Source organism: Mizuhopecten yessoensis, unplaced genomic scaffold, assembly GCF_002113885.1.
Source record: "Mizuhopecten yessoensis strain PY_sf001 unplaced genomic scaffold, ASM211388v2 scaffold7021, whole genome shotgun sequence".
Taxonomy (NCBI): domain Eukaryota; kingdom Metazoa; phylum Mollusca; class Bivalvia; order Pectinida; family Pectinidae; genus Mizuhopecten; species Mizuhopecten yessoensis.
The window spans coordinates 178,651-201,305 of NW_018406841.1; the positions used below are offsets into that span (position 1 = coordinate 178,651).

General features: G+C 37.6%; 2 protein-coding genes across 2 annotated transcripts; one reads left to right on the plus strand and one right to left on the minus strand.

Moving 5' to 3' along the window:
- Positions 1-1,670: 1,670 nt before the first annotated feature.
- On the plus strand, positions 1,671-8,074 carry LOC110452971. Its single transcript, XM_021501751.1, has 4 exons — positions 1,671-2,765; positions 4,184-4,606; positions 5,112-5,225; positions 7,093-8,074. Exons 1-4 carry the CDS (start codon positions 2,081-2,083, stop codon positions 7,986-7,988), a joined length of 2,118 nt encoding a protein of 705 aa, XP_021357426.1. The 5' UTR covers positions 1,671-2,080; the 3' UTR covers positions 7,989-8,074.
- A 2,150-nt stretch (positions 8,075-10,224) lies between these two features.
- LOC110452978 (cholinesterase-like) lies at positions 10,225-19,515 on the minus strand. Its single transcript, XM_021501761.1, has 5 exons — positions 19,400-19,515; positions 16,488-17,816; positions 15,162-15,438; positions 13,329-13,507; positions 10,225-12,016 (listed from the first exon to the last, which is right to left on the minus strand). Exons 2-5 carry the CDS (start codon positions 17,809-17,811, stop codon positions 11,994-11,996), a joined length of 1,803 nt encoding a protein of 600 aa, XP_021357436.1. The 5' UTR covers positions 17,812-17,816; positions 19,400-19,515; the 3' UTR covers positions 10,225-11,993.
- Between the last annotated feature and the right edge of the window lie 3,140 nt (positions 19,516-22,655).

Below are 22,655 nucleotides of genomic sequence, written 5' to 3' on the forward strand. Positions count from 1 at the left end.
CTTCATAATCAGATTTTAGAAAGTGTAGATACTAACAAATATCTTGGTGTCACTTTCAGTTCAGGCCTAACTTGGGGCAAACACATTCAATCAGTGACCAACAAGGCCAATTAGACATTGGGCTTCCTACGTCGAAATACATCTTCATGTACTAGGAAGTTAAATCACAGGCATACACTATTCTTGTAGGACCAGTTTTAGAGTATGCCTCAACTTGTCGGGACCCCTATTCCATAAACCACATACAACAATTAGACAATGTACAACGTAGAGTAGCGAGATACACTTTTAACTTGAGTACAGGTCTGTAGATCCAGGCTGTATTACAAACATGACGAAATCAATAGATTGGGAATATTTATCACAAAGAAGGGCAAAAGCTAGATTGTCAATGCTATACAAGATCTCGCATAACATCGTTAAAATTAACCCATCATCATACTGGACATCAGGTGACAGACGAACAAGGGGGGCACATAAAATAAACACAATATCTACCGAAAAAGACGCCTACAAATTCTCTTTTTTCCCCAAGAACTATTATCACCTGGAACTCATTACCAACATCACTGGCCCTTAGTGAGGAATTACCTTCTGTCAAATCCTCACTTGAAGGTTACCACCAGTCTCTTTACTAATTTTACATCCTCGTTATATGTACATAGTTTTAATATAATACCTAAAAATTACAAAAAAAAATATCTTTGAAATGCCACCTCCTTGAGTCAATTGCACTCCGACCTTGGAGTCCTGATCCTTGTAATGTAAGGGAAAGATATTTTAACAGATTGTGAAAAAAAACCGAAAGTCTTCTGAGTCACCTAGATCGGTAAATGAAGTTTTTAGTTGCTGAATCATTTCATGAATTTTTCTGGTGTAAATGAATAAAAAATCGCCTCGCTCGTTTAAAAATTGGTGACAAGAATTTAGTATTAATAAGTGCACAATTACGCCCGCTAAATTCCTTTCAAATCCAATTAGCAAATGGAAATCAAGCTTTTAAAAACATATATACTGTATTATCAAATATACATTAGATCCCCCCACCTACAATAATATTATACATACATAAACGACTAACAAACAAATAAAAGACAAGCAACAAAAACGTTTGACGATAGACAAATGAGGCACGAGAACTTGAATCTGTGCTACATGAACATGTACTTACAATTAATTGTACACGGAATTAGATTGCTATGTATATTGCTATGTGCTTGTACTCGTATCATTTTGTATCATTTCTTCAAAAAAATGTTTGAAATTTTACTTCAAAAGTATAATTTAGGACATTTCCCCCTGGCTGAAGTCTGTTTGCGATACACCACTTTGGCAGATACTTATAAACATCATAATCTGAAGTGATTTGGTATGACACCTACTCTATATACAGATAACGAGAGCTCAAACACTAGCGCATGGTCACCGATAAAACCAGGGTATTTTTCTCATTGCGCACCAAGCCCACGTACGCGTATGTATGTACGTGTGTATATTAGTAACATTTACTGCCTCTTGACAAGCGTTGCTAGTCTGTGCTTAACTTTCGTATCAGGGCCCCACTCATAGGTTGATTCATATAATTACTCCTTTTTATCTTATAACTATTACTCAAGAATTGTTTAGTCATACTGTTCTATTTATAGATACACGTTATCAACGACTCCATGACGATGTCAGCATTACGCAAGTCCAAACTACTCGGCTGACGTCACCCCTAACTTTGATCCGATGACTACATAGCGGCCGGATGTCGACAGCTTGTGGACGAGTCCACTATTGCTATGGGTAACCGCGTCGACAAAAATGTCTGTTTACTTTCGGTTTTGGACTTCCTGAACATCAGATGTTTTAAGTTATACAAGTCTTCCTAATTAACACAGAGTTTATTTCCTTTATATTCTAAAATGAACATGTTAATATTCTTACGTTGCGTAAGACGGGATGTGACAATGTTGCGTAGATCCCTTTGTTTGACCTCACACTAACAGTGACGTCACTGGGAAATAGAAACACGAATTGACTTGGCGAAGGCAGGTGCTCGTTCGTTGTGTTTTGACGTCTTTGTTATTTACAAACGATGGATCACTTCAGGACCGATTCGGACGATGATGACAGCGTCATGGGGACTGAACACGAACCCGAAGTGGTCACTGCCATACTCTATTTGAAGGAATACGCGTCCACGAAAGGGCACAGTGTTCATAGCATTTCTCAAATGCCGCCCGAACAATTAGCTGATTACCTGAAAGATTTCTACACGACAGTGAAATTCAAGGGAATTGAAGTCAAAGATCTCGCTTCTTCTCCGATTGTGTCTTTAAAATACCTGCGAACTGGTTTGCACAGGTATTTCCAAAGGAATTATGATATTGATATTCTGAAAGACGTTTATTTTGAACATGCGAACAAGGTGTTTGATGTCACTTCGCGTGCGACACCAAGGCGCTCGAACAAACTCCGAATTGAATTCGACGATTTGAGGAAAATTTACATGGGGCCAGGGATGAACCTGGACCAGCCAGATACCTTACAAAACAAACTTTTCTTTGATGTGAATCTGTACATTTGTAACAGAGGAAAAGATTTCCTGCGTGTTATGGCAAAAGACGATTTTGTCATTTCTAGTGATGCTGATGGCCGGCGCTATGTTTGGCTAAAGTACCATCCCAAGTTCAGTTTCCGGGAGTTAGTGGGCGGGGTCGCTGATCCCGACCTCAGCAATAATGGGACCCAGATAGGGGACCGAATGTTTGAAAGGAAAGGTAACTGTCAACTTGTGGTTGTGTTTTGTGTTAAACCCATGAAATCAGATCCAGTACCACACAACTAACTGACATTTATGAAATATTATTCAAATGTTATACATTTTGTTTTGGTTGAGTTATGCATTTGACAAATAGTGTTATACATTTGGGTTATGATTGGATGCCCAGGCCCTGGGGACATTTTGGGATGACAGTCCTTCCTGTTGACACTGCATGTCTAGCTGAGGCCAGAAAATATAAGATATAATTGATTCTATAGTGATTAAAGGGTTTTGTTTAGCATTCTCGTCCTAGGTTGGTGAATCGCGAGTATCAGAATTTTCAACAGACTGAATGCTATCAGTGGCTTTTTGAGGTATGATAGTAAAATGATAAATCATTCCGGCAAAAAAAGAGCTACGTTTTACATTAAGCGGGTGTAACACATGCGCTTATACATGTACTTTAATATGTATGAAGGTTTTTGGTGTTGATATAAAACTTTTTTTTTTTGAAATGATGAAAAAATAAATTGACATAATTAATATACTCGTAAAAGTAAGAACAAGACAAATTCAAAACAGAAATTATAAATCACCAAATATGATTCATGTGGACATTTTTTGAGACACAGGTTCGGAATAGGAAAAGGTCTATGGCAAATTTTGTTAGAATTTTTCAGAATTTGAAATTACAATAGGAAATATTCAAAGGAAATTGAAAAAAAAAGTGGTTTTTTTTAATGTCCTCATCTTTTCTGTATTTATGATTTTTTTTTGGAATATGTTGTCATAAAATTTAAACATGTGTGGTTTTTTTGGTTAAATTGGCTGATATTTCCTGCATAGTGGAACCTGTGTGATTCAACATGTACACCATGTGGGATCTACAACGAAATGTGTGTGATCTGTTTGGGTCAATAGAAACCTGTTCAATCTGACAATGAGGTCTTGAGTGATTTCATCCCATGTGGGGTCAATAATTGACCTTTTTAATCCTACATCAGGCTGTATATATATATGCATGATGTCCAACAAATATAAAGGGGTGCCAGAATATACAGGTTTTATTTGTCAGTTTGTACAAAAAGATGGGGTGGCCACTGTATATTCAAGGGTCTAATTAGACAGGTTCTGCTGTTTCAAATTTAAAAAAAATAAAATAAAAAAATATTCAGTTGATTACAAATCAGTTGGTTACAGATAATGTGCATCATATTTCTCTGATTGGTTTACATTTAATATCATGTATAACTTTATTATTATTATACAATTTCTTTTTTATTTTAAAGATTTTACCCTGTAAGTTAAAGTACTATTCTTATTGAACAAAAAATAATTCTGAATAATTGCTGTTTGCTATATATATGTAATAACTATGAACATTGATGTGAATATTGTTATTACCCAGTATATTGTGATGACCTACTTTTGAAGGGGATCCAAGATGTCCGGTCACCTCATTCCTGGCGTACTTATCCCACCTCCATCCGATGACCGAAGCATTCTGGCAGCGTCCAAAGCGGAGTTTTGTTTACGCCGACTATGTTTGGTATGACAACACCCCGTTGGGGAACAGCACTCTCAGCAAAATCATGACACGGGTTTGCCAGTCTGCTGGTCTGTTCGAAAACTACACAAATCATGCTATTAAAAGTTCATACATTCCTGTCATCCAAAACTTATGCAAAATGGACGGAAAGAAGGGTTGTTTACACCCAGAAGTCACAGAGCCCAGATCGACTGCGTCTCCCTTGGCGACTTGTAGTCAGGGGATTCGGGATGTGGATGACGGGATGACCGACTCGGGGTCAGTTTGTTCTGATGTCAAGGACACTGAACCAGATGACCACACAATAGGTAAATCAGTGATAAATTGAACAAATGAAAAATATAGTAAAATTAATGTTTCTGTTCTCATTGATACCATACTACTGTCCCTCTCTTCTTGTACTGTTGTTACGTTGAAACATTTAATGTTTTTGAAATGAAAAATATTGGTATGTACTATTATCTATATAATCCTTTGGGGTTTTTTCAAATTACAAACGTGTATGCCAACAGAGTTGTCTTCCCTTGTTTTTAAAGAAATTTTCTTTTACAAATAAAGTTTATACAGTTGTAATAAAGATACATATTTTAACTAACCATCAGCTTACATACATTTATGAACATATTTAGTTTTCAGAATGTTAATTTAACAATTGTGCATACATAATGCCATAAAAAGTATTGCCCTAACTATGCATGTACATGTACCCACTATAAATATTTCAGATGAAATCTTAAACAGTTGGGTTTTGATCTAATCTTTATATGATTTAGAAAATCGAAATAACTGGTTATTTTTATTGTATAAAACCAGGTCTACAACAGGCCAAGATGAAGGTCCTGGAGATGGTGCACGGCCTAGGAGTTAAAGACATCAGGTCATTCGTTGATTGGATGAAAACATTTCGCGCAGAGAAGGATGGAGGAGGTGTGTTGAATGACAGTGAAATGTACACAAAGTTACAACCTGACTTGAGTTGCAACTTCAAACTCTTAAATTAGTTTTTTTGTTTTTGTTGATCGTTGTATTGATTAACTAACTGGCCTTTGTATTTGGTAAAAGTCTGTTCTAAAAGAACATGAGGGTGCACAATAAAAAAAAATCAAATTATTGGAATATTTAAATGTGTCACAAGTAGATCATATTTCAGATTTCAGAAACAGGTATTTTTCTGTATTTGGAAATTGGTAGAAACAATCCCAAATAAAAGACTATCCTATCATGCTGAATGACTGCACAAGCTATCCATTATCATGTGGATACATGTATAGAATACATTTCAGAAGATTAAAAGCCACAAAATCGCAGATTTCATCAGAGACAGATGTCCTAGCTACTATTGCCAGTGGCTATGGTATCCCTCTTAGATTCTTAAACTATATCACCAAGCAACCTAGACTGGCCCCTGTCTCTATAATATTGAATCATTTAGAAAAAATCATCTAAATGACAATTTTGATCACTTGGATGTCTGATCTTAAGTTCTAAACTAAGGGGAGATAAGCTAGTAGTAAAATGCAGTTGAGAAATTCTACATAAAAACTTAGGGACTGGTAGCCAGTCTATAAGCGACCCTGAAAATCAAGTTTCTGGAATTTGCATTTACATCGCCCCTGTCGTAATTTGTACTTTAAAAAAACAACAGGGAACCCCTAAATTTTTGGAATGGCCTTCAACATCACCAGATCTGTCCTCAAATTGCAGCAAAAGAGAAACATTTTATAAAAAGGTGGTTTCAGTGGTATTTAAGACTGCAAAAGGCGATAACTGGTGAATGAAATTTGTTGATTTTTGTTTTGAATTGACAATTTTTTCAGTCTTTTTCGTTATTTTTGAAATGTGCAATTTTTTCACCACATATTTTTTTTTTATTATTTTCTTCTGAAAACAATGCAAAGTTTCATTAAAATGCTCTCTTGTAGGGTTAAGTTTCCACTGGTGTTGTGTTTGATAAATATTTTAACAACATGTGTTTTTCTGTTTCTCTTTGAGCCTTTAAAACAGTAACAAGCTTTGTTGTAAGTGTTAGAGGTCATGAATTCAAAGTACAAGATTACACAAAATTCTTTGATATTTATCTTTGTTAAAAAAAAATCTGTTATTTTATTTACCTGTGATATGATATGAAAATCATACTCCAAGTCTTTCTCATTCCATCCAAGTTATATGAAACTGTTTTATTTCTAGTGGTCCCTTTTATTTGTCTCTCCTGGTCTTGACCAATGATAAATATAAAGTCAAAACAGTATATTCAGGTTTTCGGGAAACAAGCTTATAAAAATCAATGGGTAAATTTAAAATGGTTGTAACTTTCTGAAAGGATTGATGCTGATTAGAAGATAGTATGTGTCCTCAATATTTTCTGAAAATCAGTTTTACTCATTCACCCCTGAAATTTCATAATGAACTATTCCAACCATTGAGTTGGAAGCGTTCAAATGTTTCTTCAGGGGTGAATGAGTTAAGATCAGCATTGGTAAAGGTAAAGAGGCAAAGGTCACCTTTAACCAATTTCAAAAGTTTCTCAAAAAAACCTCCACTGATTTAGTTTGTTTAGATTTTAACTATGGTATGACAGCGTGGATTTCTACACCTGAAAAAAAAAGCTTAGTGAACATTAGGCAAGGTTGAATGGGGAAAACTTCACTTATTTATAAAGGGGGTATATCTATGTTCTTTTTCTTTTACTTTTAATTTTTAATCCAACATTTTTAATTTAGCCTCCAATTAATCAAACTGCTAATTTTCCTGTTTTGTTTTATGTAGTTGACAAGGTATCATATCTGTTTTCCAGGTTTGGTTGTGTTGTGTAGCCCTGTAGATCAAACTGTTCAGGAAACTAACTCAAGGACAGGAAGTAGTCTCACAAAGGGGAGTAACTCTTTTAAACTATCAAATGGCAGTGGCAGCCGAAGTGGGTCTCCTGCTGGCACCCCACCTGTCCACAGGCAGCGTGAACCATCCCCAGCTCCACTCTCAACCCCTCGACTTGATGTTTGTCGGACTCCCAAAGACGGGAAACCGGAAGGTGCTGCAGCTGTCAGTGACTTGGGTATCGCCATCAGACAGCTTGACTTTGATAGTATCGGAGATACGTATGTGTCCACTTCGGAGATATATCCGGTCAAGGTTACCATTCCATGTGGGGACACTGTTCTGCTGAACGGTCTGAGAGACAGTGACCAGATTCTTATTCACAATCGGGAAGGTGCACCCCCCATGTCCGAATCTGTGCATTCTCGCATCTTTTATTCTCAACATGAAATGGATGTTGCTGTTGTCACTGCACTCCTCAGCACTCGGAACAGCCTTAAAAAAAGTGGTCACAGGTCTTCATCAGGATGTGAAAAGTCCGAAAACTGTTCAAAAATTGAAGATAAGTACAAGCCCATGAAAAAGAGAAGCCTGTCCGATCTGCACGCTGATTGTTCTAAAGAGGATTTTGAGTTTCAACCGAACAAGAGACAATTGATCTCTAGCAGTCTTACGACTGCCAACTTGCCGGTATCGCGAGTATCGGCCACCACCAGCTATCCTCCTGTGATCTCAAACGTTCCGGTGTTAAGTTACATTTCCAGAGGAATAGGGATTCCGCAGACACAACGGGAGACCAGGCAAATGTCTCTCCTGGCGAACAAAATAACTCCAACTAATAACTTCAGAATAAAGACCGAGCCCGTTGATAAATAACTATGGGTCCATATATTGTTTTGTATTTGATATGTTGTAATACATGTAATGTTTATATCATGATGATACCGGTGTGTATGTTGTTTTTAATAAAGTAGGATTTAAATGTTTTTTGTTTTCTTTTTGTTTGTGGTTTTAAATGGAATGCCTTATTGAATCAAAACCATCATATTTACAGGGGCTTTTTTCTTACAAAAATCTTGGCTTTACACTTTACCTACTTGGCATGATTTCAGAGAATGTTTGAGCTTTAGCAAGATAAGAAATAGTTTCAAACCGAGCAATTCTCTCTTTTTGACAGGACGTATTATGGTATGGGAAGTTCTTGGAGCAAGAGCCTTTAAATTTAAAGTACAACACTTCATTGAAACCTGTCTAATCTGACACCCTGTCAGACACAGCATAATTATAATTTAACCTGTCTAATTTGACATCTTGTAAGACACGACACATTGGTAATGTAACCCGTCTAATCTGACACCTTGTCAGACATAACACATTGGTCATTTAACCTGTCTTATCTGACACCCTGTCAGACAACATTGGATTGTCATTTAACCTGTCTAATCTGACATCCTGTAAGAGGCAACACATTGGTAGTTTAACCTGTCTAATATGACACCCTGTCAGACACAACACATTAGTCATTTAATCTGTCAGACAACATATTGGATTGTCATTTAACCTGTCTAAGCTGACACCCTGTAAGACAACACATTGGTAATTTAACCTGTCTAAGCTGACACCCTGTCGGACACAACATAATGGTCAGATAAGAGAAGTTATTGGAGTATACATGTTTTATTAGGTAGTTTTCTGTAGAAACAATATTATGGCACCTTGCTGGATAAGACTTGAACTCAGAATAATCAGGGATCAGACACACTTGTAGGACTGGTGTCAATATATATAAGTGTTTGCTATATATATTTATAACAGGTTGTTCACAGCTTCAGTAGTAAGACCCACAGGGGCATGGCACAGATCCAAACCACACAGTCTGAATATACATATTTATACTGGCCTGTCGCTTCTAGAATATTTCATTATTTAGAAGAAAAAAAAGAATTCTTAATTTTCGTTTATAATAATCACTTGGATGTCTGATTCTAGTTCTCAAACTAGGGGGAGAAATGCAGTTGGTTAATTCTTCATAAAAACTAAGGGTTTGGTAGCCAATCTAATATGTATTATAAACCGTAGGGTTTGGGGTCTGTCACACTCCTGTAGTAGGTCTTGGTTGGATTTTCATGGGTTTCATCTCTATTAACGGTTTGGTGTTGACAGATAAGTTATATTGTGCTCAATACATGTACATGTATGTACCATTGTTTATCTTCAATACAACAGCCATATACATGTTCGTTTTTGAGGTCAAGACACTTTAGAAGCATGTTTTTTCATGAGTTACCTCCCTTTGAGTAGAAATTGTATAAAGCTGCATGTATAAATCAAATATGTTTTATTTACAACCATTAAATTGTGACAAAATACTGTATGACATTATTTCACTTGGATATCATCAAAACAAAACTAAAACATGAGCTAAAATAATGAAACAACAGTTATGAACAGTAATGAATGTCTGGGGATCTATTGGTAAAAGGAAATACATGTACAATTGAATGGATGATTTTTAAAAGTTATGGGAGATAACTCTACAGTGTTGCACAGAATTCTTCAGTAAATTAAAAAAAATGTATTTGACTTTTCAATAAACATACTATTATTTCTAAAACAAACTACCAAATTAATAATGGCTATTTTTTAATGCCTAATGTAGAAGAGTTGCAATCAAATTAAATTTCTATCTACAAACAAACCTTTATTGCCAACACTGCTGTTCCTTAGCAACCAACACTGATGTTCCCTAGCAACCAACATTGCTGTTACCTAACAACCAACACTTCTGTTCCTTAACAACCAACACTGCTGTTCCTTAACAACCAACACTGCTGTTCCCTAGCAACCAACACTGCTGTACCCTAACAACCAACACTGCTGTTCCCTAACAACCAACACTGCTGTACCCTAACAACCAACACTGCTGTGCCCTACTAACCAACACTGCTGTGCCCTACTAATCAACACTGCTGTACCCTAACAACCAACACTGCTGTTCCTTATCAACCAACACTGCTGTGCCCTAACAACCAACACTGCTGTTCCCTAACAACCAACACTGCTGTGCCCTACTAACCAGCACTGCTGTGCCCTACTAATCAACACTGCTGTACCCTAACAACCAACACTGCTGTTCCCTAACAACCAACACTGCTGTTCCTTAACAACCAACACTGCTGTGCCCTACTAACCAACACTGCTGTAACCTACTAATCAACACTGCTGTACCCTAACAACCAACACTGCTGTTCCCTAACAACCAACACTGCTGTTCCTTAACAACCAACAATGCTGTGCCCTACTAACCAACACTGCTGTGCCCTACTAATCAACACTGCGGTACCCTAACAACCAACACTGCTGTACCCTAACAACCAACACTGCTGTTCCCTAACAACCAACACTGCTGTACCCTAACAACCAACACTGCTGTGCCCTACTAACCAACACTGCTGTTCCCTACTAACCAACACTGCTGTACCCTAACAACCAACACTGCTGTTCCCTTGCAAACAAGACTGCTGTTACCTAACAACCAACACTTCTGTTCCCTAACAACCATCACTGCTGTACCCTACCAACCAACACTGCTGTTCCCTAGCAACCAACACCTTTGTTCCCTAACAATCAACACCGCTGCTCCTTAACATCCAAGTAATCTGTCTCCTACCAACCAATTCTCCATGTTCCTCTTAAGCATGAATTTTTACAAAATACAATTATATGAAACAGAGAGGCTAGATGAATGTTCTGAAATACGAAAATTAACATGTATGCTTCCTTACACCTTAATTTATATTAGAGTTATCCCCCTTACTTTATTTGTAGGGATTACCTGAGTGTTGTCAATGCAGGTATCATTTCGAATCTTTAAAAAGCATAAATGTTTAGTCAACAAAGTTAAATTACTATTAATATAATATATCTTTTAGGTTTGGTAGTGAGGAACTCTTTGGATAAGAGATATATGTGTCATAACAAGGTATCATGCGTCCTTAATTTAACTGGAAAGGTTGGTTTTTCGGTACAAATTATACACCAAAAAGATATAACAAAATACATTTTGTAAATAACACGTTCCTGTTCTAAATAATTAGATTTGTAACTTTAAAATAACAATGAATCCATCATGTAAGTACAAATATTCACACAATCAGTTTTAGAGCAAGACCTTTGCTGTAAATTGATCTGGTGACATTTGCAATGTCAAAATTGGGGGAATTAAATAACATAAAACGTAGGCCAATGACAGAATGGCATTTCATACGAAAATATCATACTTCTCAGATCTATTTCATCTGAACATTGTTTGAAATTGGGCAACCTTTGCAATGATTGCTTGCCTAAAAAAATATCAAAAATGGACAAATAAATAAACGAAAGAAAAACACGAATATCGTGAGAGAAGGATCCCCTGGGTCCTTCAAAGGTGTTTGCACCATCACAGGGACCCGAGAATGTGCAGCATCAAATTTGGACCTAAACTAAGGTGCTCAGAGTGATTTTACATGTTTTAGGGGTTTGTATCAACTTTCGGTAAGACTACAACCCCAATGATGATATATGTTTCCATCATTTGGCGTGGCATTTAACCGATAGTTGATCTAAACCCCTACAACGTTTAAAATTACACTTAGCGTCTTAACTTGGGTCCAAAAATATAGCAGTTGTAAATTCTCACGTCCCTTTGGGCAACCTTTCTGATGGTACAACGCATACAATGAAATCTATATCCAGTAGTTTTCTGTTACACATTATGCGTTTGTTCAGTATTCCGTTTGGCAGTCCTTCAATAAAAGTCTTCTTTACGGGATGAAACGCCACCATGATTGTCTTTCTGAACATATTCCAGGAGTCTAAAATGCAGTCCTGAAATCTTGACTATTTGTTTTCACAATGCTGGTCTAAAAGGAAAAATAAAGTGCAATAATAATACATTTTGATTTTGAATCAATTTTAAACGATCAAGATAAACATGTACTGATCCATAGCTGCTGTTATGTCTATAAGGAGACGGATTTACATAAGTACTATGTACTTGTTTCTGGATCCTTTTCTGTATTTATAACCATGTACTATTGTAATTAAACATCAATAAAATAAAGTTTAAACTAAACATGGGGGAAAATTTCACATTTTTTATTGACCATGGGTTGATAAACCTAAAAGGCACTAACAGCAAATTATCAAAACAAACTCCATCTGTTGAGACTAGAACGTTTCAAAGGGGTACCACTCTTCAATTGTGAACGGAGGGCATGCATATGGTTGTATTAATAACATTTATAAATGGATACAGTGTGCCAAACACATTACATTTCATTATACAGTTATTTCGTCCTTTTATGCCAGGGGCCATCAAAATGGAATCCAAATTTATCTAAACTCCTATTCCGTCTTGAAGTATTGCAGAGTTATCTTCTCTTGTGAGCAGGTATTGATTGTTACACATTTGTTTGTGAGAGTAACGTCATCAATTTTTGAGAAAAAAGACGTTATTTTCTCACACAAACCAATGACGTAACAATCAATACCTGCTCACAAGAAAAGATAACTCTGCAATACGCAAAGACGGAATTGACACAGAAGAGGAGGTACGGAAAACCCTTTTAAAATTATATGGATTTCAAATTTATATTGAGTAACTTAGTGTGTATATTATGTACCGTGCCATTCATTACTCAGAAAGGCCTGATCAAAGTTACAGCAAACCTCGGGAACTAAGAAATCCATCAGCACACTACTACCTTGTATTTTGAAAAATGAACGTAAGATCGCGCACGCGTGTGGCTGCACTTGAACCACAGAGATCTGCTAATTTGTTACAGCTATATTTAGACCTAAACTAAGATGTTTAGAGTAATTTTACACGTTTGTGGGGTTTAGATCAATTGTCGGTAAAATACCGACTTAAGTTTTAAAGCTGTAACAAATTAGCAGGTCCCTGTGTCTTTAACAGGAGGCACCTAAGCACTGGCGCGTCCTTTTCTTGCTAACATTCAATTTCAGCCTGCAATTTTATTTATTTGTCTTTTTTATTTTTGAAAAATCCAATTTCTATGAATAGACTGGTACCACCTTTAAAGCAGCTAAAATGCCAGCATTTAAAATCGCTCTCCTTTTTGAAATTGAAAAAAAAGTAAATTCGGGTTCGGAGACGGACCAGCTACCCGTTTCTCCGGATCTGTCTGTCCTACGTCATCAGCTGACTCTTACCCGCGCGCTGTAGACACGGATACAGATGGCTCCAGAACCTACACTCATGGCGCCGGAAGTGGGATCCAGTCTTGATTAGGTGACCACAGTCCAAAACAATGTACCGCTCTTCTCCAGCTCGATACTCCGGCCACTCGGACACAGCCACGCCAAGTTCGGGGTTAATCGGATTAGGGTTCCTGCACAAAATATAAAGTTTCGTTAACTTCTCTGCCTAAGGGGGTGGGATGGGGGTTGGGTTAGAGTACTTAAGTTGTAGGTTCTAGCTGGTGTTTCTCTGCTATTAGGTAGTCAAATACGTATACCCTGGCCAAGTTCAAGAGGGACATAAAAACTCCCCTCTTCACGTCTGTAAAGCTATATAAATGTTGTATATTATTATTATTATAAAATTGTTTATTTACCACTCCAAGGTACTGCCACTATATTAAACTACCAAATGATTGGATGGCATTCATGTAGACTGTAAATGTCATGACCCATGTGTTGTCGTCACTATTATTATGACGTCATACTTGCAATGTTATAAACAGCTGACCCTCTCCAAAGCTTTCTGTTCTATGTACTGAACACACACACACGACAAATTAACTAACCCGAAACACGTGCTGAGTTCATCACAGCTTTGAATGCAATTAAATTCGTACGCGCTATGAATTGTTGACTACAAAGGTGTGCCATTCATACAGACTGTGAATGTCATATCAACACAGTTAAACACTTTGATTAGAGATTTGTTTTTGTGAACAAAAACGTGTGTCTCCCCTTTAGCGGCTTAAAAATAACAGTCCGGACAAGATATTCCTGAAAACTTATTTGACTTTTGGCCTCGAGGTCAAGGTCACAGTGACCTAACGACAATGCATTGCACATCGTCTGTCGGTGATACAGATATAATGCAAGTTTTATCAGGATATCGTTAACTTAGCATTTTTTTACCTTATTATTGGAGGACCTGCCTACTGCTGAATTATAAAATAAACAAGTTCTAATTGTAATGGGAACCATTACAGAAGTCCTAAAAACTGACCCCATAATCGCAAATGATGCTTGGATAGAGTACTAAGTTTAAGCAAAATTAGACACCGTGAAGGACCTCGAGGTAAAGGCCACATTGACCTTATGACACTTCATTGCACATCATCTGTAGGTGATGCAGGTATACTGCAAGTTTCATCACAATAACCTCATAACAGTGCATTGCATATCGTCTATGGATGATGCAGGTATACTTCAAATTTCATCAGTACATCTTTAACGGTTTAAAAGTTACGGCAAAGACAAGATCACATTTGAAGAACCAGGAGAACCAGTAATACTATATAATGTCTCCCTTCATTCGAAGGGAGACATAATAACGCAAACACGATAGCCTTCCTATAGTAGAGTAATGCCTACACCCAAATAACATTGCATGTAACACCGTACCTGATCACAACTTTGATTGAGACAACAGCTAAATTTTATCTCTTATTGGGGCAAGAATTTCTAGAAACTTTTAAAAACATTTTCTTCGTTACGTAATCATACGGAAAGCTATACATGTATATGTTTTATTTTAAATTCCATAATATGATATGTATTCATAGTTATATACTGTATAGCTGATAATATTCGCGGGGGATTACATTTTGCCATATTCGTGGTAATTAACGATAGCGTGAAATTAAATACCCAGCGAATATCAATATTTTTGATAAGGCGGTGTTGTGCCAAATTAAACTCCCGTTAATTAGTTCTGATCGGAACAACAACGAAATATCAGCCCTGAGAAATTCAACGACTAATTAACCACAATTATTGTTTACGACACGTGTATATCGATTTGCCTACCCTGTTTTGGCGAATGTTGCCCAATACTCCATCATGCGTTCCGACAGTGTGATCTCGTCGGCTGTGAAGTTCCTACACTGTTTGAGTGGCACTCCGAACACATATTCAATTTCGTCTCCGTGTAGCACACCGGTCCAGAGCGGCCAGGGATTGGACGAGGTTCGGTGTTCGAATGAGTACACGTATACGCCCGGCGTAGGAGGGGGCGTGTCGGTCTCTTGGTGTGATACAGCCGCAGCTACATCCAAAGTGGGGCATTTGAAATAGAAATCTCCGGCTGAAATACGCAACAAATTAGATTCGCATGACAAAATAAAGTGATCGATGGTAATTGATTGAACGAAAGCCCGTTGGTGCAACAGTATAAAAATAGCTAAATGGCCCCCGCCACATATCATACGGTGCCATTGATGGACTTTGACCACAGGGACCTGATAATTTGTTACAGCTATATATGGACCTAAACTGAGGTGTACAGGTTTGAGGGATTTTTACAAACTTTCAGTAAAAATTCCACCCCAAATGATGGTAATGTACGGGTGTTACCATCATTGGGTGGCATTTTACGAAAACCCCTAAAACCAGTAATGTTACTCTGAAAACCTCAATTTAGGTCCAAAAAGCTGTACCAAACCCTTAGGTCTCTACGAGCTTCTCTAAAAAAGATCATTCTTGGATTTGGGATCTAACCATATTGAAAATTGCTCAAGACCACGATCAAAAGAAGCATGACGTCGAATGGTAGAACCATATCTGAATATTTACCATCGTATGCCATTGCCACTTTATAACCCTACAAAATTCAGTTGGCATTCATATAGGCTATGAATGCCATGGACCGATTGTTGACGTCATAATTGTTACGTTGGATACCACTGACCCTCCCTGGGCGATGGTTGTTTTGTTCATTGAAAAAGCATACACGATACATACATTATTTGAACTAAATACTGAATAATAATAAGTGTAATTGAATTTTCTATGAGATTAATAGATTCCAAAAATAGTAAATATAAGTATTGAACTGCTAACGCGCTTCACTGAATTTGCATTTGTCAAGTTGGCATTCATATTGACTATGAATGCCAATTGAAAGCAGTTCAATGCTTAAATTTCTTTGAAATTGTGGAACGGATTAGTACACTTTCTATTTGTTTTCTTTCTTTTCATCTCTTTATTTTGTTCGTTCGCTTGTTTTGCGTTTCCCTCAAACAAAACATCATTTTTAAATTTCTGCTTTGAAGGAAATATCAACATTTGAATATAGCCGTTGGATGATGATATCATTATCCGCAAAGGATTATTTGCGAAATGAGGTACACTTACCTGCCTCATCCAGAAGGTTTACATACGGGGTCTTTCTAGACCGGAAGTCGACGTCATACTCATGCATGATCGATTCGCGTGTCAGGTTATGAAGGCCCAAATCTATAACGCTTGGCAACATATTGACACATTGACCATGGTTGAGCGTGTCCGCGGCGTGGTGAGTGTCCCCGGCAAAGGCGTACTTAAGAAAGTATGAAAATTCGTTTTTATTTACGCCCATCAGCATTGGAACTTTGCCGATGTTCTGAGGAAGTAAAATAGATGGAGTTGCGGTCAAAAAATAGTCGTCGATTGTAGGCCTCAGCATTATGCCGACGATAGTTGAGTTGGCGGGAAGAGTGAATTGCGCCTCAATTAGTTCATCCGAACTTTTACCGCGTAAACATGTGACCATGTTTGTTACGTTACCTCCGTCACAATTCACCACTTTGGCTAACATTCGAGCCGTCGCATTCGCTTCCTCTTTCGAACTGAAAGCCCACGGTGCTAAAGCTGAACCACTTTGCATGATGGCAGATGAAAAATACCCCAAACTTTTCTGTGAAAGTGTGTGATAATGAACACTGGCGGAACCCGCACTTTCACCAAATAGGTTAATCTTGTGTCGATCCCCACCGAACCTTTCAATATTGTCGTACACCCATTTCAGCGCGAGAGTTTGATCCAGCAGTCCCACGTTGCCAGGTGCGTCATCTATCCCGAGATATAGGAATCCCAAAGGACCGAGTCTATAATTCATCGAAACGACAATAACGTTTTGTTTTGCTGCCAGGTATTTTCCATTATATACATCTAATGAGGAACTACCTGAATAAAAACTACCCCCGTAGATCCAAACCATCGTGGCTAGTTTGTCAGGCTTCGATGTTTTCGTTGAAGACGGCATCCAGACATTTAAGTATAGACAATCCTCACTGAGTTCTGTGTTCGGGTTCCACATCGCCTCCCCTGGGTTTCCTGGAAATACATTGGAAGGTATTTGTGGACAGGAAGCGGAAGGAGATTTAGCTTGAACAGTTTCCGTCCAACTTGCGACCGCCACTGGTCGTTTGAAGCGAAGAGCGCCGATAGGTGGAGCCGCGAATGGTATTCCAAGGAAGGTTTGTACTTCCGTTCCATCAATATTTTCAGTAAATCCACGAACTTTTCCGTTCAATGTTCCCACTTCCGGGGAATTATCTTGTTCCTCCGATGAACTTTCTTGTACTCCTGGTACAGCGAACTCACTGCTGCTGACTTCCTTTTCCGGTTCTACCAGTACTGATGTCGACGATAACGAGGCGAATGCAAGAAGACTACAGACCAGCACAAAAATGGCCATGGTATCTGGAAAACGAAAAATAAAGGCTGAATTTTATCATATTTTTTTTTTTTTTTTTAGATTTTATAGTGAAAATTCTTTAGATAAAATCGTTCCGATGATTTTTTGAATTCCCTTCGGTCAGTGGCCTCGCTTTCATCAGGGACGAAGTGGTCACAGACTGTACTCTGGCCAGCTACTCTAAAATTCGGACGCAACTGGACCTGTCATTACCAACAAGCTTACTGGTGAACTCGTCTCCAACTTAAAGGAATCTCGCCTGTGATAACACATACTTATCATTGAATGAATTTGGGCGGTCTCCATTGTAAACAACCTTTATAATGTGTTAACAATTTATGTTTGTGTCAAAGGAACTTCTATCGGATAAATCGACTAAGTCATGATTATGGCTTTTAAAATGAATAAAATTAAACATACTTTAGCAAGATTACATACTTATACCTAGATTTCTGCTTACACAGTAGGGCAATATTAACGCTCGAAGTTAATTTTTTGATCTCCCATTGTGTCCCAGGTATGCTAATTTTCTCTATATCGCAATAACTGATTAAGGATTAGTTTGTACACTTTGTCAAGTATCCATTAAAGTGACCTTACTTAAATGACCTGATTGGCCTCTATAAGTAAGCAGCTTATATAAGACCCTGGCATGCACTGTTTTACACTATAGTATATATGTAACCCTGGTAAATACTAGCCGCAATATCTCGCTCGGCTATAGAGAACTTCTCTTTAGCTCGATCGATTGAGCGTTAGACTAGTAAGCCAGAGGTCCCGGGTTCGATCCCATGCGGAGGTAGTGATTTATATTTAATTAATCATGCGCTCTGTTACATATATATAACAATACAGACCCGACCCTGTGACTCAACTCGTTAATTACTAATAGCACATGTACTATTGCAGTGATTATCAAACTTATGCCAAGTTTCATTACTTTAAAAAAAAAAATCAAATTATGGAGAGAAAAAACGTATTTAATTTAACATTTGAGAGCTATTATTTTATATCCAAGAACAAGGATATGTTTAAATTTTAAATTTAATATATGTGAAAATTATCCTCTGTAACAATGTTGCCATGTTGTGCTACTAAGATTTAAAATATGATAGACTTTAGTCCCCACCGCTGGAGAAGTAGGTCACTCTGATTGTAGCTGTTAATTATCTTATTATATTATGTAATTTGAAACTGACTACTAACTTGTTATTGGTAAACAAAAACATATGTCTCCACTTTGTTACATTATATTTTCTTCTGAAATTCCCTTCATGGTCTTAACCAACCCCTGATTTATTTGGGGGGTTTTTTGAAAGGGAGTAGGGGAAAGGGATTTCCAGTTTTATACAATATGATTTATATATATTATAGAATATCAATGATAAAACTGATGGTTCGATTTACTATTCTTGTGAAGTTACAAAAGTGGCAAGTGTTTCCCCCCAAATTTTTGCGTTCCCCGCAATTCAAATGTATGCCCCCNCGGTAATATAAACTAGCATCATCATTTCACGATTTTCATTACCTTATGGTTTAAATTAATAAAATATGGTTATTATAATAATGTATTATGTATCATACTCACCAATATTTTTCAGTAAAGTTGAATCCAAACTTATCCCAGCAAAGCTTCGCCTTCACTTGAAGAGGCCGTTACCGCCTATTTCAACCAACAGCTGCAATCTGACACACATCCGGGTATTGCTACGAATACCCCCTCGCGCTAGTGAGTTATCATGCATGTTTGAAGGTCACACATATATTCAATTTCTCAACTGCTGGACCTTTTTACGGATAATTTAAACCTATTTCATGCACACACAAAAATAGCACATTATGGAACCATATTCTTACTAAAGGGTGCTCTATATATAGCATTAATGTGTATCATCCCTATCTATACTTGAAAATATTAAAAGTCGATTGCAGCTATAGTGTCAATTCTAGTTTTAAGGTTAACGGTTACACCGCATTAGTTAAACACACGAAGAAGAGTTCCACTGAAGTTTTTTTTTTACATAGAGTCCTCTCCCTTCTATAACCAAAATGAGTTTTTCTGGCTTAGATAAGCTTCCCCATGTCAATTTTATATGCTTTTCGGCCTATAATTTGGACACTTATTTATTGTTTTGACTTTATATTTCCTGCATGATAACATTGATAAAGTGTTGGCTTTATTACGTGAAGGTATCGAGTGGTGTTTTTTTTGCCTATTTTCAAGCATTCAGATGTCGAAGAATTGCAATTCTGCAAAATGCAGGACAACATACGATTTTGGTGGAATATTTCTTATGAAAAGAACTGATACAAATATTACACTATACTGACAATGGTAGTAATGTAGTTAACTGTGTTGGTATAGTTTACCTTCAGTCAAAAGAGAGTAGAAAAATAAACTTCGTGAAACATAGCCATGCAATGTCAATATATATTTGTCTGGAACCCGTACGCATGGGATCAAAGCCCGTTTATTACGAACGAAAATTCTGTTCCCATTGCACGGGGTTCGGTTTAAACAGAATCTATCATTATTCCTCAATATAGAGGTTGTTCATTAAATATTTTAATGCGTGTTTTATTTTCAAAGACTGTCAAGTAATTCCTTAAGTGAAAATAAAGTGTCACAAGTCTTTTAAAAAATATTTTCGGTGGATATTCTCGAAACTAACCAGAGTAGCGGGAGACGGCACCCGCCTGTGAACGCGTCGACAGACCAGAATGTAATGGTTGATTATAGATAGTGAACACGTAATCACAGACAGATGATGAAAACAACTGTGATTTAACATGGTTTCATCAAAACATTGGAAAGTATGAAGATATACACAACGTAAGATGTACGGTATATGTATATACATTTAGCAAGATAAGAATCAAGCCCCTTCAGGTTGTGCAGAATAAATCTATATTTTTGTTGAGGTGCCAACAAAAATCTAGAATTAGAAATTTGTACATCTATCAAGGTCACATAGCACAAATATTACATATCTTTATTTCATCTTTCAACTTTGTAAACAAAAAATCAAAAACAAAAACACATATTATAAGCTATACCGTCGTAAGCAACGAGTTTCTGACCTAATATTCAAAATATGTAAAAATGGTATAAAAAAGGGTTTGCGGTTTAATTAAATCCAGACGTCGTGGTTTTGTGTACATTTTGTATTACATATTTTGATTACTCAGTCTCCGGTAATCCAGGCAGAACATTGAAAGTCTGGACTCAAGCGTTAATCGCGCTACTCCGGAGTCGGATGATCCATGAGTCAACCAAATAATCCGGACTTTGATGATCCAGGCGTGTCCCGATAATCCGGACTTTGATAATACAGGAGGGACTTCGGTATTTGTTACATTGGGAATCCAGACGAAACCTCTGTAATCTGGATTCTTCTAATTCAGGGGGAACATCTATAATACTGACTCTTCTAATTCAGGCAGAAGCTCGGTAATCCGGACTCTTCTAATTCAGACAGAACCTCGGTAATCCGGACTCTTCTCATTCAGGCAGAACCTCGGTAATCCTGACTCTTCTAATTTAGTCAGAACCTCGGTAATCCGGACTCTTCTTATTCAGGCAGAACCTCGGTAATCCGGACTCTTCTAATTCAGACAGAACCTCGGTAATCCGGACTCTTCTAATTCAGATTGAACCTCAGTAACCCGGGCTCTTCTTATTCAGACGGAACCACGGTAATCCTGACTCTTCTCATTCAGGCAGAACCTCGGTAATCCGAACTCTTCTTATTCAGACAGAACCTCGGTAATCCGGACTCTTCTAATTCAGACAGAACCTCGGTAATCCGGACTCTTCTCATTCAGATTGAACCTCAGTAACCCGGGCTCTTCATATTCAGGCGGAACCTCGGTAATCCTGACTCTTCTTATTCAGGCGGAACCTTGGTAATCCTGACTCTTCTCATTCAGATTGAACCTCAGTAACCCGGGCTCTTATTATTCAGGCGGAACCTCGGTAATCCGGACTCTTCTTATTCAGACGGAACCTCTGTAATCCTGACTCTTCTTATTCAGACGGAACCTCGGTAATCCGGACTCTTCTAATTCAGGCAGAACCTCGGTAATCCGGACTCGTCTAATTCATGCGGGACCTCGGTATTCCAGACTCTGAAAACACCGCTGTAAGAAGGACTACATATTATACAGAAATAGTGCAGTCTTTGTATTCCCGATACTGACAACATCATTCCAACCCTTAATTGTCCGTATGTGAAAGAAATGTATGATTTGGTCTCGGATCATTATCAAGACTACGATTTCTTTCCCTGACACTTCTTCGTCAAGCATACTGCGCCATATAACCGGAAAATTCGTTCAGGATTCGTTTACATCACTAGCAATAATTGGTTGAAGGGATTTTGACAATGTTTATAATAAAAAACGATCGGGGCCCAGCTAGAAGCCACGTACGCCGGTTCCCTCAGCTAAGAACATTTCATGCTATTTTTCAGTTTGATTCAAAGTTTAAATTGACATACTTTTCCTGTAATTGGCTGATACGTTAACGGATTCTCGATTCTGGTAAATCAATTCACAAATGTAGCATCGTCCGAATTTCCATCTCGTTTTCCTTGCCTAGGGAGGTGATTTTGATTCTGAAATGGTTACCATAGTCCAGCCTCAAAATGGCGTGACAAATTACGACCCCTTACTTATTTCATATAACAAAAGAAACAAGGTATTCGATTCAGGCCCAGCAGGCCTCTTGTCATGTCATCATTTCATGTCTGGTTTATGTACATGTCACGGTCGATTGCACTCCTGACATTAGGGTTACCCCAAGGCAAAGGGAGGTAATGACGGTCACGTGATTTCCCACAGGT